This window comes from Harpia harpyja, chromosome 3 (genome assembly GCF_026419915.1).
Source record: "Harpia harpyja isolate bHarHar1 chromosome 3, bHarHar1 primary haplotype, whole genome shotgun sequence".
In the NCBI taxonomy this organism is placed as follows: Eukaryota; Metazoa; Chordata; class Aves; order Accipitriformes; family Accipitridae; genus Harpia; species Harpia harpyja.
Genome location: NC_068942.1, coordinates 5963311 through 5981117, shown reverse-complemented (window position 1 = coordinate 5981117; position 17807 = coordinate 5963311). Strand labels below are relative to the sequence as shown.

Genomic DNA, 17807 nt, shown 5'->3' with positions numbered 1-17807 from the left:
ATTTAATTTCTTTTTGTACAGAAATTCTTGAGCAGACCAGAGGTTTATGTGCCACCACTGGCACCTCACCCTCTCCCACCCCCAGATATGCTACCAGAGAAACTGACGGCGGCAGAAGTGAAGGCCTTATTCCCTATAAGTGCTGAAATGCAGGGATACTGTCCAGTCACTTACCTAGATGGAAAACAGAGGTACATCACTGCAGTTTTCATAATCTGAATTACAGACTAGGTGTCCTATATTAACATATTAATGAGGAAATACTTCCAAAGTACTTTTTAATAGTGTTCAGGGCTTGGACAGGAAAAGCAATTACAAATCTCTATATTGTGCCTGTGGCTTTGGAAATCAATGTAAAATCACCTTTTGAAACTCATATGGCTACAGGTTCCACAAGGATCTCTGCTGGCTTACTGTCTTTTATGATGAAGACTCCTCGGATATAGTTTGAGTTTTCTCTATTGTAAGTCTTCAAAAGTTCAAACAAATCTCACAAAACCTTAGTAAATGCAAGACTAGCTACTACAATTTTTATAAGAGATCTGTAAAGCTCTACCATAAAGTCCCACTGATTTCCTCAGTGTGCAGGAATTTCTCAGCAAGGTAGAACCATAATAGTCAATTCTATGCTGTTCCTTCTTAATCTGCTGAACAACTACGATTGGCATTTTAACTAGAGGAGCTCTAAAGAAGCACTATAAAAGCTGCTTAATAAGCAGATTTTGAGGCAGAGACTTTCTCAGATTTTGAGCCTTGTAACTGTCAGTCATGTGGTAGAAAATTGGATGATCCAATTGCTACTTTTTTGTAGTTCCTGTACTTGCTAAAATACCAGAAAGCTCTCAGTAGCTCATGAATTTACACCGCCCAGATGTTTTACATTTCTTGTGAATCAATAGTTGTTCTTGCTCCGTCTCTTCAGATATGAAGCTTTGGTGCCTGGCAACATCGAGTATGCAGCAAAATATCAAGATAAGTTATATATTTTTGAAAGTGAAGAAAAACTTCTGAAGTTTATGAGGTGAATATACTAACTGTATTTTAATCTTTAATCATGTCACAGTTTATACATCTGTCCTGGTTTCAGCTGGGATAGAGTTAAGCTTCTTTTTAGTAGCTGGTACAGTGTGTTTTAGATTTAGTGTGAAAATAATGTTGATAACACACTGATGTTTTAGCTGTTGCTAAATAATAGCACCTATCCTAAGTTAAGGATTTTTCAGTTTCCCATGCTCTGCCAGCAAGCAGGTGCACAAGAAGCTGGGAGGGAGCATGGCCAGGACCGCCGACCCGAACTAGCCAAAGGGATATTCCATACCATACCATTGGACGTCATGCTCCGTATATAAACTGGGGGGAGTTGGCCGGGAGGGGCGGATCGCTGCTCAGGCATCGGTCAGTGGGTGGTGAGCAATTGCATCGTGCATCACTTGTCTTTTCTTGGGTTTTATTTTTCTTTTTTTTTTAATATTCCTTTTCATTATTATTATTATTATTATATTTTATTTTACTTTAGTTATTAAACCGTTCTTATCTCAACCGATGAGTTTTACTTCTTTTTTTCAATTCTCCTCCCCATCCCACTGGGTGGGGGAGGAGTGAGCAAGCGGCTGCGTGGTGCCTAGCTGCTGGCTGGGGTTAAACCACAACAACATCTTAAAAGTGCTTACTTTTTACCTGCTTAGGTTACCAGAGAAGTACTGGAATCTGAAGCTTCCACATAAACTCCCTCCAATAAAGGAGCCAATACTCCTCACTGCACTTCCTTTGGCTGGATACCTTGAACAGGCCAGTTATTGCTTTTCTATTTTAAAACAGGATTTTGCAATGTATAGTATATCCCACCCAGTTTATTTCATTTTTAATGCAATATGAATCTTATGTTTATTAATGGGATTATATTAAATTGAAAATTGTGTACTTGCAATTGAGAGGAATTTTTTTAAAGCTTTAAAAGAATAGATATTTGTAGCTTTAATGGAAAAAATACAAGTAAGACCATCAGAGGAGAATAATAAACTGCAATATCATATGATGGATTTTCTGACCCTTTTGATTATCATATCTTCTAAGATTACATTTTACTTTGATTTTTAACACCAGGACAGACACAAGCCTATCTGGAATCATTTAAAGATAGTTGGTTACATTTTGAGACATGAATATGAAATAAAAAATGATTCCTGGCTACTTTCCTCCCTATTTTATACTATTTGTTATCTTCTACAATTCGCCAACTTAGGTATCATCCTATATTGTTAGATTTGCATGACAACAGGATCAGGCTTTAAATATATTTTTGTTCAAGATTTCTGTAATGGTCTGTTAAAACTGTTTTCTTTCTTTAGGGAGTAGCAACTTCTCTAATAAAAGCTCTGAATGAAGTAGGCTGCTTAAAGCCGAAGTTTCCATTCCTAAGTGTAAAAAAAACTGCTCTGCTGTTTGTCGCCTGCCACTTAAAAGGTAGTGTATAAAATAATATGCTATAAAAATAACAAATTACATACATGCAGTCGATCATCTGATATAACATTGACAAGCAATTTGTGTAGTTTTCTTATGTCCACCTTGGGAAAATACTGTTATATACCAATTTAAGTACACACAGCCAAGTTTCTTGGCAATGTGTAAGGACCAGGGAGGAAAATAAGGTTAATAGGATAGGTAGATAGGTAACTGATCTCTCACAAATCACGAGACTTTAATGACATTTTATCACCAACAACTTGAAGGCCTTGAAAACATTTCTAACATGCTTTGTTGGAGTTTTTAAACAGAAAGTAAAATGTTATAATCTAGGTGGTACTACATTTTAAACTAGTCATAGACAACCTGAGTTGCCTTTAAAATTGACTAAAATTACTGTAATAAAAGGCTGCTGAAATACTATCTGAGGAATGGTTTAGGTGCCTGAATGCTTGCCTTTTTTCAACTGTATCAGGTGGTCAAGTAAAACTTATTAACAAACCTTGCTCTGCAGATAACATGAAGACAAATTTCTGATCATACACGTCTCCAACAACACATCAGCTACATATGTAAATGAGAGGTCTGTTTGTATTTTTGTATTGAAAAACAGCTTAAGTGCACATAGAACACCTGTCATTTTCAGAAAAGTTCTTCTTTAGCATGGGCTCAGTACTGACACACTAAGTTACACAGTACGGAAGAATAGATGTCCATGCAGATTTAATTAGATTTTTAAGTTTTTAGCACAGAGAAATGAAATGTTATGTATCAGCCTGCTTATTTGTGAAATTTTCTGGGAAGATCTGAATATTAATGTGGTTCAGAGTATCAGTATGTTGATTATATTTAACTTCTTTTTTTTATTTAATCCACAGTCCAATCAACCACCTTACTTTTCTGTAACAAAGATAAACAGTCCAAAATTAAAATTAGGTGGTTTCTACTTAGCCCACAAAATAATGATAAAGTAAAACATCTCATGGAGCTACCAGAGATTAGGACTACTCCACTGAGGAAAGCTGCTCAAGCTTTGTCTTCTGTGTTCATATTTGCTGTTTTTTAGAAATTTTGCTTGTTTGGTTTTTTTGGAGTCCAAGATAGCAGTTGCAGCCAATAATCTTTAATAGTTTGCAATCAGCCTAAATAGTGCCAGCTTTCAGGATTTCAACAGCCTAGTTTGCAGCTCTGCTGCAGCTTTGGTCTGGTTTCCAGTACTGCTGGAGATTTCTGGAGCAAAACTGCCACTTCTTCAACCCACGAGTTTTGCCTTTTATAAGCCAATCTGTTCAGTGGCTGAACGTTACCTTGCCTTTTGTAATTTTAAATTTTTTACTTATTCTTTTAGATAATGGCAATCTTTATTATTTGTCTAAAGTTCTTCACATCCTGTGTTTCCTCATGCAGTTTCCAGAGCCCTCCAGTATTTTCTTGGACTATCGCAGATTTCTGCTAGCATAGTGTCGGCACATGATAAGCCCCTGTATAAATGTACAGTTCTTAAGCCAGCAAAACTGCTTTTATACTGCAGTTTGTTTCACCCACAAAGGCTGTTTTCATTCTATTGTTAGCACAGCTTTGCTAACGTAATGATGTCCATGCTAGGAATGCTTTGCTCCTATATTGCATCATTAAATCATTATTAGCACCAGATGATGAACTGGAGAGGTTATGCAAGTGCACAAATCTCTTCTCCTCATGCAGTGACAAACAGTTTGACCAGAGGAATCCTGGAAAACAAGTTATCTTTTTCTAACGCTGGGTAGAACTGCTTCCAACATTAAGATACAGCATTCCAGTACACTGAAAAATCTCCCTTGCAAATACAGCATTATTTATTATTGTGTGTCTCTTCAGAGTAGTCACGCCATCCTTGATCAAAAACTTGATCCAAGTGCCTCACATTGTGGTCCCGTGGAAATTTTTTACAACCCGTTTCTATCTGAAGAAAGACTTTCTCATCTCCAACTTATGTTACTCTCTAATCTCGCATTTAAATAGGGGACAAGAAACAGTGGTTTAGTTGCTCCTGCAGCTTTTCTAACAATACTGGATTGCTTTCAGTATCCAAGAAGGTACAGGCGATCAATCATAAATGCAGAGAGACTTAGTCCCGGAAAGAAAGAGAGTATGAAACCATACATCACTAGAGTGATTTAGTGCCCTTCAAACTTGACTCCTGTAAGAGCTCTACATATAGCTATGCTTGGAAAATCACTCAGAAGCTGTTAAATGCAGTTGTCTACAATTTAAAGCTAGTGGGCTGAAGTGTCTGATAGCGTAGTTCTTCATGCTGTCCAGTTTTGTAATGAGATACGAAGTACCATCCACAGGAAAAAAAAGTGTTATGATTTGGCTGTCTTAAATCACTCCTTCTCCTTTGCCTCACTGTAACAATTAGAATTATAAAGAATGCTCTGAGGATTGGCATTCAATACTAATGTACGCCAAAACAGGGCTTAGGGCGGAGAAGTGAGAAAGAAAAGAAACAACGCCATCTTCCTTCCAAAGTTCTTGGCCTCCACATTTCCTTCCTCCTCTGAACTATCGGTCAGCTCCCAATATTTTACGGGACAAAGCATTCAGGTCACAGAACACTCGTGCCAAGGACACCGCGGCCCATCGCCAGCCACGCCGTGCCCGGGCTATCCCCGCACAGCGCCGGTGCGGGCTGCGCGCCCCGTTACCCCCGTCTGTCACTGCCCGCAGCCCCACCGGCCCCTCATGGCCCCGGGGAGTGGGAAGCTGAGGCAGCTGAGCGTAGCTTTGTTTCTTTGCTTACAAAAGCCTCGACCTTTCCGAGTATGGCTACCCTTGTGGCGTTAGGGACTTCTGAGTTACCAGGCTCCACTTGTTGCTTTGGCATCGACGGGCACGGCCCACAGCACCAAGGACGAAAACACGGGGTGTGGGCTTGACCCCTTTTTCGCTTTCTCTGACGTAATCCCCCCAAGATAAGAGGGGACACTAAACTACTCCTTCTCTTCTCGCAGCGCACAACCCCCGGAGCTCGCAGCCGGCCCGGCAGCGGTACCAGAGGAAGCTGGCGCGGTTCGTGGAGCACTGTCGCCTCCTCCCCTACCTGGGGGCGGCCATGGCGGGGCCCTACCGCCAGCCACGGGCCAGGCCCCCGGGCTTTGACGGCAGCCTGCAGGCTTTTCTTGCCCTGAAAGACGCCGGCCCCGGTTTCGCGTAGCGCGGGCTGCGTGCTTCGTCCTTGCCGCCCCACGGGTCTCCCTTCGGTTAACGCCGGCGGCCGCCCCCGCGGCTGGGGAACGGCACCAAGCTTTCTCGGCCCGGTCGCTTAACCACGACATCTTAAAATTAAAATCTCTTCTCTGAAGTCGCGCCTTCGCTTCACATTCCTTACGGCAACCTGCCGGCGCGCCCTTCGTGGGCGGGGCCCTACGTCGGGACGCTGAGGCGCGCCGCTGCCCGCTCGGGCCGGAAGTGCGGCGGCGGCGGCGGCGGCGGGGTGGCTGGCGGCGGAGCGGTGAGTGCCGGGCGCCGCCGGGACACGCGGGTGTCCCTTCGCCCCCCCCCCCCCGGGCCCCCAACCGCCGGCGGGGCCACGGGCCGGGCGGCGGCAGCAGCAGCGGGGCTGAGGGAACCCGGGCCGGCGGCTCAGCGCCCGCTCCTTCCCCCGGCACCGCCTCGCCCCGCTGAGGAGGCTGAGCGGCCTTTCCCCGGGTGGGCGGCCGTAAACCTGCGGGAGCGAGTTACGGAGCTCGGGGCTGGCGGGGGGCGGCGAGCAGGGGGGGTTGCGGTGCCGCCGGTCTTCGCTCCCCGCCGCCGGTTTTTCCTCAACCCGCCCCGCAGCGCGGCCTGCTCCGCGGGCCGCCTCCCGCTCGCAGGGAGCCAGCCGAGCGGCGCCTGCCCGCGCTGCTGCTGTGGAGGGGCAGGCCTGGCGGGGTCAGCACCCCCAAAAAAAACCCCCAGACCGGGCGCGTTGCTCGTGAGCCCTTCCACAGCCCGTCAGCAGATGGGCTGGAGCGTGTCCGAGCACGGTGCCGGCAGCGCGGGTGCCTTCCCCTTGTGTGCAGCCTTCCCCTAGAGTTATTAGGGGTTTTTGGGGCAAGCGTACTGGTTTGGATCTCACAAAGTACTGATGAGGTCACCTCGCGATCGGACGCCAAAGGCCTTCGTGCGATCAAAACGCCCGCTACCCGGTCGATCCGAGCGAGACACGTGTGGGTGTTGGGGAAAGCCTGCGGGCAGAGTTGGCAGCAGCTCTTCAGGAGGTCCTGTAAGGCAAAGTTGGGTCAGACCTGCAACCTCCAGAAATTAAAGCTCCCAGATAAAACAATCTGGCTCCAGCACAAACTGTTTGGTAGCTGAACGGGGCTCAAAAATCACCTGTTGGCCACGTCAGTAGCATTTAGGTATCATCTGTATGGAGCATATGTTGTTTCTTACAGCATTCACTCAAGTGAATGAATTCACTCAAGGCACTGTTGCGCTCACTAAATACAAATATGAGCATGTACTTGTATGTAATGTGACAGTTCTATAAGTTAGGATGACAGGTAGCTAATCTGTTTCACGTTTGGCTCAGCTGATCCTCTTGAAGCGGACATTTTTGGCACATCTCTTCCGTAGTAGTATTTGGTGGACTTTTCTGATATTGCTGGATTTTTTTTTTTTTGCTTGTTTTCAATTTTTGCCTGTTTACAATTGAAGAAGCTTAGCAAGCCAAATTGGTGGCTAATAGTTAGCATAGGCAACCCTATTTTAGATGGAGCTCTTTAAAAAGCTGCTGGTTTTCTGCTTTTATTGTCCACCTCCGTAGGCTGAAGCTTAGCAGCTAAGTGTTCTGAAAGAGAAATTTTCAGAAGTGGGTAAAAGGAGGCATGGAGTCCTGCCACACTGATGCCAGTGAAGTTTTGTCATTGATTACAGGGTTTCATAGCCTTACCCCTGAATAATCTGAAATGTGGCATCTGCAGTGATGAAGCTGCAGTTGACCTTTCCCCCCCCCCCCCCCCATTATTTTTTTCCACTTAGGAGCTGTGAACAAAGAGTTCTTTTTGTCTGATTGTTTTAGTTGTGCGAGGAGTTTTAAGAAGGGGTCGCCATTTTTTTAGATGCTATACAGTTCACAGTACATCAGAGAGAAGTGGAAATAATAGTAATTCTGATCTAAGCAGCAGCTATCTGTAGCTATTTCTTAGGATTTAGAAATGCTTTTGAAGAAAATCTGTGTCAGCATTAGTGTTGATTTTTTTAAAGAAAGTTCAGAGGCTTCAGGGTTGGTTCAGAAACTGTTGAACTCTGTTGACTGGTAAAGCAAATGATACTTGGTGTCTTATAATGCAGACTTCTAAAATATTTTATTAAAGCTATTCTGTTCTTGCAGGCATCTCCTTCTGTATTCGCAATAAAAATGGCAGAAACGACTTCTGATCCTTCTGAGAAACTGGTCGTCATCCACTCCAAAGCTCACAAAGATACCATTCTAGCTAATTTTGAAGAACAAAGGAAAAAGGATTTTCTTTGTGACATTACACTAATAGTGGAGAATGTGCAATTCAGAGCCCATAAAGCTTTGCTTGCTGCCAGCAGTGAATACTTCTCAATGATGTTTGTAGATGAGGGTGAAATAGGGCAGTCAATTTACATGTTGGAGGGAATGGTTGCAGACACCTTTGGAGCACTGCTAGAATTTATCTACACTGGTTGCCTCCGTGCCAGCGAAAAAAGCACAGAACAAATTCTGGCTACTGCACAGCTGCTGAAAGTGACTGACTTGGTATGGGCCTGTACAGACTATCAGGCCAGCCGTAGCCCAAGTAACACGTTACCAGCTCCAGCTAACAGTGGAGCCTCTGTAGCTGTTACTGCAAGCGACAAGAAGAATGAAGATCCACCGAAGCGAAAACGAGGGCGACCGAGGAAAGTCAAGAACGTTCAAGAAGAAAAATTGGGAGCAAATTCTGCCGAAGATGTGCAGCTGAGAGAGAACAACTCCATGCAAAATAAGCAAAATTTTATGAAAAAAGACACTGCAGCAGAAGAAACAGTTGCCAGCGAACATGCTCCAGCGAGGAAAGATGCAGAAGAAAATGAACCTGCTTGTGGCTCAGAAGCTGCTGTCAATCTGTCAGCTGAGAAAGATGAGAATTATGATCCCAAATCTGAAGGAGTACAGAGCACTCAGAGCCGTTATAGCAAACGTAGAATAAGGAGATCGATCAAACTAAAAGATTATAAACTTCTCGGTGATGAGGATGAAAAAGGACTGGCAAAGAGAACTGATGGAAAAAGAAAACGTGCAGGTCCTGAAGCTCGCTGTAAAGACTGTGGCAAAGTATTTAAATATAATCACTTCTTAGCTATTCATCAGCGAAGTCATACAGGTAGGCATTAAGAGACTGCTGCTTCTAGGTTAGGGTTTAGCGACTTGTTGCTAAATGCGAGCTAGTTGTTGAAATGTGGGCTGTTGTCTACAGCAAGAACTGTCCAAATTAGCACGCTGATCCAAATTACAGTGTGTCTCCTGCGTTTGCTGTTTTATTCTTGTCAGCAGATCTCGTTGCCTTTATGTCTTACCTTGATTGCAGTTTAGTTAATCATTTCTTTGTTTAAATGTTGAATTACATGGCAATACTTGAAGAATTATTTTATTGCTGTGTGAAGCTTGTCTCTTAATTCTCCTTATCGCTACTCAAAAGTCATTTTTTAGTAGCTACTACATTGCAGTGCATCTCACTGTCGGCTTAGAATATCTAGTGAGAAATAATGCATCTATACTTAAAAATGTCATCTTTTGCTTTTAGGGGAGCGCCCTTTTAAGTGCAGTGAGTGTGGCAAAGGCTTTTCCCAGAAGCATTCTCTTCAAGTCCATGAGCGGATGCACACTGGAGAACGGCCATACACCTGCACTGTCTGCAGTAAGGCTCTGACAACAAAACATTCTCTTCTGGAGCATATGAGCCTACATACAGGTAAATATTTCCAGGCAAACCTAACCTCTTTTCCCCCAGGAATTTGCCTTTCTGGAAAAAGGCTCTCTCTTGTGTGTGCTGGTTTTATTTATTTATTTCCTTACGCTTGCTTTGTATGTGGCTTACATTTTAATAAGTGATTTTCTTTACAGGGCAGAAGGCTTTTACATGTGACCAGTGTGGGAAATACTTCAGCCAAAAGAGACAGCTCAAGAGCCACTATCGAGTACACACAGGTATAACAAGTTTGGGTTGAAGAGCTGGCTTACAGTCTGTGCTGATTTGTCCTCCTGAAGATTGGCTAAAACCAAAAATTCTTCTTCAGTGATGTATTTAGTTTCTGCTACCCTGATGTGTGGTATCTTGATATAACAATGAATAGGGTGAGAAAGACAAAATGGTGTATAATAAATGGAATGTTTCGAAAAATAGTTAATCGAGAAGGACTCTTACAATGATTAAAAATTAGTTATGCCGTATTTGACATACAACTCAATTATTTTAGCCCTGCTCTCCTAGCCCAGAAGCTAGGAATTGTATAAACAACTGTGTCTGCTGCCTGTTGTGCAAATTGCCTTGTTTCCCACTACTTTGAACTAGTAATGGCAAACAAGCTTTAAGAAGTGTCCTCGCTTCTGGAGCAGGATGGAGATTAAGCTACACACACAGGAAGTGGTAGCAAAAATCAGAAGTTACAAAGCTTCAGGAGAAGGCGTGTTTGGGGGGAAGCAGGTGTCAGTCCCCTCTTTTGCCATGATAATGTCAAATAGAGAAATAGGAGTGTGACAGTTAAGATAGGGAAGAGGCAGTGAATCACGTTTTGTTTTACCTCTATATTATATCAAAGCGGTTATTTTACAGGAAAGTGCTTTAACAAAGATCACTGAAGAAATACAGGGGATCACTTAGGCACTGACACTTTTTTTGTTATTGCGACAAGGCCATTCACTGCCGGAATGTAACCAGTGTCGTCGCAAATTCATGGATGCAGCTCAGTTAAAGAAACATCTAAGAACACATACAGGTAATATAGTCCATCATGTTTTGTTGGTTGTTTTCTTTTTTTCTTGAAGTAAGACAGACAAAACGATGTTAGGCAAATGACACTTGTCTCTGTGGGATGAACTTCTGCTCTACTTGCACATAATGATGCCTGTATTGCTAATGAAGAGATTTGACATGAAGAATGCAGGAGCACAAAAAAGCTTGTATTACAACAGCGCAGAAGCAGTGCCTGTTATAGGAAGAGGGGTTTTTTTCCTATTCTTATAAAGCCTGCTGCAGAAAATGCCAGTTAGCTCTCCTGTGATAGAATGCTGGACTGGGAATTCAGTTTATCAGGTGAGCCGCATCCAGCGTGTGCGGGGCTTGAAGTGAGATGACTAGTAACAGAAAGTGTATGTCCTAAATGAGTTGGGCACCCCGGTCTCTGAGGGATGGGTGCTTATGAAAAATGCTGCTGACCAGAAAAATAATTATTTCCATTTACCTTTTTATTGCGCTGTAATAACCAGATGTTGGCAGGAGATGGGCTGGGAGGGATGATTTAATGCAAGTGCGTCAGAGGGTGTCTTAAGAGATTCAGAGGGCAAGGTGATACTTGAATGGCTGGATAACAGAGATAAAAATGTTGCTCTACCCTCTCGTGGTAACAAAGCATAAGCTTCTTACAATAGTTTTCTGTGAAGGGTAAGTTCATAAGATGATGTGTGAATATTTTTTTCTTTTAAAATAGCTATAAACATTAGTGATTGTTTCTTCCCAAAATCAAATTATTCTTAAGCATGTTGCCTGCGGTTGTAATAAAGTATGCACGAGATTGAGTTATGTATCTCATTCATTTCCTTCTTTTTCTCAGTGAAAACAACACAGCTTTAAATTCCCCGGGGATATGATGAGGTCAGAACTCATGCTTTTGGGAGGTTTTGGTGTATCCAGAGTAGTGTTAACTTGCTATACTTAAAAATGCTGCATTTTCTGTTGAGGAGAACACAGTATTTGTTGACACACACAACAGTTTTGTATCCGAAGCTGATACAGCTCTATAAATGTAGTGGGAAATGAGTTTGGTGGTGGGAAATGAGAAGAGGAAGCATACTAGCAAGTTAAGTTGCAAAAATAGATGAACTAAGATGCGTTCTAGCAGAAACTAGCTTGCAATGTATTTTGCTTCCAGAAAAGACAGGCCAGATACCAATATTAACAATGCAGAAACAAGAATCGATCTGTCCCATCTCAAAAGCAAGAATTAAAATTCTAAGGAGTCTGGGGGACAGGTGTTAACACTGATATGACTGTTCTGCTTTGGCAGCAGTTTTGTAACACCATGTCATAAGAATACAGTCTACTTAGGAGGTTACTCCCATTTTCAGTAGGAGGCTGGGACTGGGTGACTAGAGGTCCTTTCTGACAAATGTTTCTTGTTCTCTCATCCTTTACCCCTACCCTCCAAAGCCATACAAAAGCTGATAAGCATTGCGGTTCTGTGCTAAATGTGAAGCTTCCTTGGAAACTGGCTCCTGCCCCATCCCTGGTTTTGGTGTGCTTTGATGGTGTGAATTACCACAGTGGTGATCTGGATTCTCATGTCTGGTGTCTTAAAGAAGCTCAATGCAACAATGTTATGGTGTGAATTAGGATTCACTTTGATTGGGTAGTATCTGTTTCTTGTGAACCTTTTTGTTATTTAACTTGGCTCTTCTGCTTCTATTCAATGAGACACAAAAATTCCAAATGCAATAAAAAAAACCCAGACAACCAAACCCACAATTTATTGAACCCACCATAATTTAATTTTTCTCTGACTGGTGTTCCCAGGATATTGTAGGCCTAGGATGATGGATCCTTATAGGAAGCCAGCCAACTTGTTAAGATAATGGCTTCACTTTTCAGGTTTGGAAATACAGGCTTACTCATCTGCATGGTGCTGCACGTGAGCCTAGCGTTAATGCTGACTAGTTCAGGGTCAGTCTTTTTCAAATTTGCCTGTTCCACGTGGAACACCTGCATCTGTATCATAGGCACGTTTTTTGCTGCTCTGAGGGCTTGGATCACCTAATTCTTTATCTTCAAAGGGGAGAAATGTCAGGGATGTACATTTAAAATACTGTACCCTCACTTAGCTAGAGAGTTCACTCAGTTTCGTATATCTGTCCTGACCCATGGCAGAAGTGTGAGGATTTGACAGAATGCACTTGATACTGTGTGTGGTAAAATATAAAATGTTTTTTAATGTATTGGTGTGAAGTGCTATATAAAAAGTGATGTCAAATTTCTTTTTGATAGGTGAGAAGCCCTTCACTTGTGAAATTTGTGGCAAATCATTTACAGCTAAAAGTTCTCTTCAGACTCACATTAGAATTCACAGGTAGAGCATGTCTAATTTTCATTACATTGTTTAAAAATGTAACTTCTAGTCTGATACCTGTATGTAGTGCTTGTTCAGTTATAGAATGGTCAGGGCTTGTTTGCATTTTGGATGGATGGTTAAAGACTAACATTTTTGCTTTAATCTATTTAGAGAAATAATTGGTAGTGCTAAGTACTGCACTGTTAAATACTAGTGTGCCAAGACATTGTAAGATTCTTTTGGTGAATTTTTTCTGTGTAATGACAATGTACTTCCTGCTATATTATTTATGTGAAAATTTTACTGTCAATTTTTGTTTGACAGCAGAACAGTAGCCATGGTGTAACAAGGTTATTGGAGCATTGTCCTGTTTCTCTGTAGTCTCTCGTGTCTCTTTAACAGCATTAGTTATCTTTTACCCATGGCAGTGTGATGTATTGCATAAAGGCGTGTCAGATTTTTAAATCATTGGAGAACTGTTGTGGGCCTTATGTAAAAGAAAACCTTTCTAGTAAAATTTCTCATCCCTTTGAGTTGGGCAGCAAGTTAGGATTTGGACACTTCTTTTTGTTTTAAAGCCCACACTGTTAATAAATGTTCTTAAAATGGTCAGTGCTTACAGTTGTGCAAAGCAAGTTGTTGCATTCTTGTCAAGGTCTAGCAGCATGGAGTTTGTACCTCTGGTATTATGACAGGAGGGCAGTTATGTTATCTCTGGAGGTCTTGAGTATATGCTAATGAAAGTGGTGTGTGGTTTGTGAAGGCAAATAGAAATAATTAGGAAGTCAAATAGAGAACATTTTTAATGTCACTATTCTTAAGTGCTTATGATTTAGCAAAACAAAATAATAATTTAAGGTTTTTTATTCTATAATAAGTTGCAGAAAGCAGCACTGTCAAAGTGAATATTTTAGTGAGATCAAATACATTCTTTTGCAGAGGAGAAAAGCCATATTCTTGTGGTATATGTGGAAAATCCTTCTCTGATTCCAGTGCTAAGAGAAGACACTGTATCTTACACACAGGCAAAAAGCCTTTCTCCTGCCCAGAATGTAGTTTGCAGTTTGCTCGTCTGGACAACCTGAAGTCTCATTTGAAAATTCATAGCAAGGAAAAGCAGTTTCAGGAAGCCAGTGCCGCCCCAAGCACCAACACAAATTCAGAAGTGAGAAACATTCTTCAGCTGCAGCAGTATCAACTTTCCACCTCTGGAGGGCAGGAAATTCAACTCCTGGTTACAGATGCAGTACATAATATAAACTTCATGCCTAGTCATAGTCAAGGCATTAGTATTGTTACTGCAGAAAATGCCCCAAATATGACAACAGAGCAGGCTGCTAACCTCACGCTGCTGGCTCAGCCACCACAGCAGTTGCAAAACTTGCTGCTTTCAGCTCAGCAGGAGCAAGCGGAACAAATCCAAAGTATCAATATGATTGCAAACCAAATAGAGACTGCCCAACCTGAACAAATGCATGTCATCGCTCTTTCCAAGGAAGCACTAGAACATCTCCATGCTCATCAAGGACAAAACGAAGAAGTCCACTTAGCAGGATCTTCACATCCAGCTCAGCACGTGCAGCTGACTCAGGAATCAAGTCAACAGTCTCACTCTAGCCAAGATACGGTTCCTTCCCATCAAATCAGTGAAGAACAGAATCAAACTGTACATGTTTCTGAATCCCATCAGCAGTCTCTGTCCGTAAATGAGTCATCTCATGAGCATCCTATGCAAGGACAGGCTTTCTGAAATGCTCATTTGTCATCAGAGGCCTAGGCTATAGCATGCTTCTCATCCAAGCAGTGATTACATGTATCACACTTTCTTTTCTGCAGCATAATCTATCTGAAAATGCATTTCTTGGTGATTTTGATGGGTGCCTTTCAGTTTTCTTAAGCTTATTTATTTTAGACTTTTTTTATTTTTCCAGATTGGTATTTCTCTACTACTTAGTCCATACCTCACAAGCAATTAATGTGGGTTTTGTGTGCCTCATACACATCCATGCCTACTGAGGAGATACTTGGCCCCTTATCTGCATTTCTGTGTGACTCTCCAGAGAAGTGTCCCTTGCTGGTAGAAGAATGGTGTTTAAGATGTCTGCTGATCAGAAAGTATGACTTCTCTGATGAAGTCAACATTACCTGAACTACTGTAAAGCTTAAGATAACCAGTACTTTTGGCAAAGCTAACACCTTATGTCTTATGTTTAATGAGCTTTCTCTCTGCAGGTTAATATATGATTTTCTATGTGATCATTCCCTGAAGTGCGTTTTGATTTATTTGACTACCAGATTTGTTTGGTTTGGGTTGAAATTGTTGCAGCCTTTGACTGGCCCTGGATCGCTCTTTCTGTTTACTGTATGCTGTGCAAGTTTTGCTCCTCAGAAGTGCTTAAGCCATTGCACTTGAATAGTGGCAGAGAGATGTGGTGGTTACACTGGACAACTGAAAAGCCCAAATTCTGCTCTGTTGGTTCTACCACTCGCTCCCTGTATGACTGTGGGCAAGGTAGTTGACCTCTGTGCCTTATTTCATCATCTAGTAAGTGGGGATGGCGTTCACACGCTCTGGCAAGCACTTTGAAGAGCTCTTGATGTTGAAGGCACTGTCTGTTGAAGTGCAAAATTCTCTTCCTGACAGGATTCAGTCTAAGCTTAGGAGCCAGTGTATATTTAAAGTGTTATTTTTTTGTACTTTTGAGAGCAGAATGTAATGTTACTTTTAATATATGTTAAAGCTGGTAATTGTTTTTGTGGGGACTTCAACAATGAATAGAATCACTTCAGAGCATAATAAGCTATATAAATTGGGCATATCATGTTAAAGTTGTACAGCTCTTTTCGCTGACTAGATTAGATGTGTACAGATTGTTTTCAATGACTGACTGACTGCTAACAAAAAAGATTTGACGTCTTAATAAAATGCCATGCCAGAATACATGCTTTGCATTTTCAAGTTTGCCTACTGGTAACATCTCACATAGTGTACTAGTGTGTTAAAATCCAGACAAAATGCCACTGGTACTTAAAGCAAACGTGCGCAATCGTCACTTTACTTTTGAAATGTCATACTTATGATTTACATTGATATTTTATGTTTTAACAAATGAAAAATGTAAAACTTAAGGTGAATTTAAAAGCAAAACAAAAGATCTTTGTGTGTGCTTGGCTTATATGACTGCCTAGAGAGAGTCACTGGCATAAAAGCCCAGTGCGCAGAACGATAGAATAATTTAAGGTGACTTCCAGAGGCCATCTGGTCCATCACGTTCCTCAAAGCAGGTGTGCCTAGATCATGTCGCTGTTGTCTGGTTGAGTTTTGAATGCTTCCAGAGATGGAGATCCACAACCACTCTAGGCCACCAGTTCCAGTGAATTTGCAGTGAAAAAAAACGTTTCCTATATTTAATTGAAATTTCCCATGTTCCAGTTTGTGTCCACTGCATTTTGTCCTACCGCTGCACCTCCAAGAAGTGTCTTCTCTACGCCCTCCCATTAGGTAGTTGAAGACAGCAGTAAGGTCCTCCCACAGCCTTCTACTGTTAAGGCCTGAACAAACCCAGCTTGCCCAGCCTTTTCCATCACGTGCTCCAGCTCTTCAGTCACCTTGGTGGACTTCTGCTGCCCTCAGTCCAGTATGTCAATGTCTGTCTTGTTCTGGGGAGCCCAAATTCTGGATGATGTTCCTCATTCAAGTCTAGACTACTCAGCCGGCTCCTGACTGCATGCTGCAGGAGTTTGGGTAAGTGTCTCCATTTTTTCAAAGTACTAGATCAGGTTTTATATAAATGGATCATGAAAAGGGCAGACAGTGGGAATAAATCAATGCAAAAAAAAAAAAAAAAGAAAAACATACATCCCACAGCAAAACTCTAGGCTTTTCACTTTTTCTTTCGTCTCAGAATGGAGAAATAAAATTTGTATACTTTCTGCCACCAGAGAGAACCAGCATATTCTGCAGTTCTACTTGAGAAGCTTGAAGTCTTGATGCTGTAAGAACAGATGAAATAATACAGTAAAGCTTGTTACACCACCTATGAAAATCTTACTGATTAATTGTATAAGTTTAAGCTTACAATAAATATTCTGGCAGTTTCATCCTAACAACTTTGGATTTTATCTAAAATACTGTAAAGTGCAGCCATAATACTGTCTAGTCATAAATTTACAGGAGCTTGCACTGAGAGTCTTCTTGCCGTATATTTATGAATCCTGAAATGCTTAAAAGCTGGTTACAAGCTAAATTCTAAGACTACCAGTGAAGTAACTGTTAAATACTTTCCTCTTCTTTTGAACTTTGATTTGTTCATTGTGAAGTTACCCTTGCAGGATTAAGTACAATGGTAGTTATGCATGAGCCATGATCACATAGTGATTGCTCGATGCTTTCCCTATAACTAAAAAAAAGTGAAGTTTTGGGTTTGGAATTTTCTTACGTTTTTCTACAAATTACCAGTGAAGAAATGAGCTGCTGTGAATAGCACAGCAGTGACTAATCTTGCACCCTGCATTGCTTAAGCTGTCAGCCCACATTGTAGCTTGCGCTTGAGAAGCTCGTGTGGGTTCTCATACCACAAATGTTGCTTTTTTGACACCATTTGCTTCCTTTCTAGAGAACGCGTTTCTATGAAAGATGAAAATAAATCCTTCTTCTGTGTGTGCATTTTTAAGGCTGCAACTGAAGCCTAGGATTGTTTTGAGTTTGAAAGGAAACCCCTTCAGCTTTGCTTTTTAGTCCAGTTGCCACTAAGAACTATTTAGCAAAAAACCACATCCCTTAAAAACTACATTTCAAAGCAGCTCTCTAAATAGCTTTACTCCTTAGCCAGTAAACACCTTAACTTCTCATTTTCTCACATAGACTAATCTTAACAAATCCATCTCACTGCTTACTATGTTAAAATGAGATTAGGATTTTAGACATAAACGCAGGACAATAAGATGACTACAGAAGGGTCCATTTTTGTGAGCAGTTAACACCATTGTGTGTTTCTTCTACTCCATTTGTAAGTTACCCCATGTAGCTGAACTCTGAAAGGATTTTA

At 41.7% G+C, this 17807-nt stretch overlaps 1 protein-coding gene across 11 annotated transcripts in view; it reads left to right on the top strand.

Annotated features, from left to right (window-relative positions):
• Positions 1 to 15700, top strand: part of LOC128139185 (zinc finger and BTB domain-containing protein 24-like) — an 85625-nt gene extending 69925 nt beyond the window's left edge. For 4 of the 11 annotated variants that reach the window (XM_052781237.1, XM_052781240.1, XM_052781241.1 and 1 more), the window contains 5 exons: positions 22 to 191; positions 923 to 1021; positions 1686 to 1788; positions 2349 to 2463; positions 5460 to 5809. In XM_052781237.1, coding sequence (XP_052637197.1) covers positions 22 to 191; positions 923 to 1021; positions 1686 to 1788; positions 2349 to 2463; positions 5460 to 5662 — 690 coding nt within the window. In that variant the 3' untranslated portion in view covers positions 5663 to 5809. The other 7 variants (XM_052781244.1, XM_052781243.1, XM_052781242.1 and 4 more) reach the window with 7 other exon arrangements.
• Positions 15701 to 17807: the final 2107 nt, after the last annotated feature.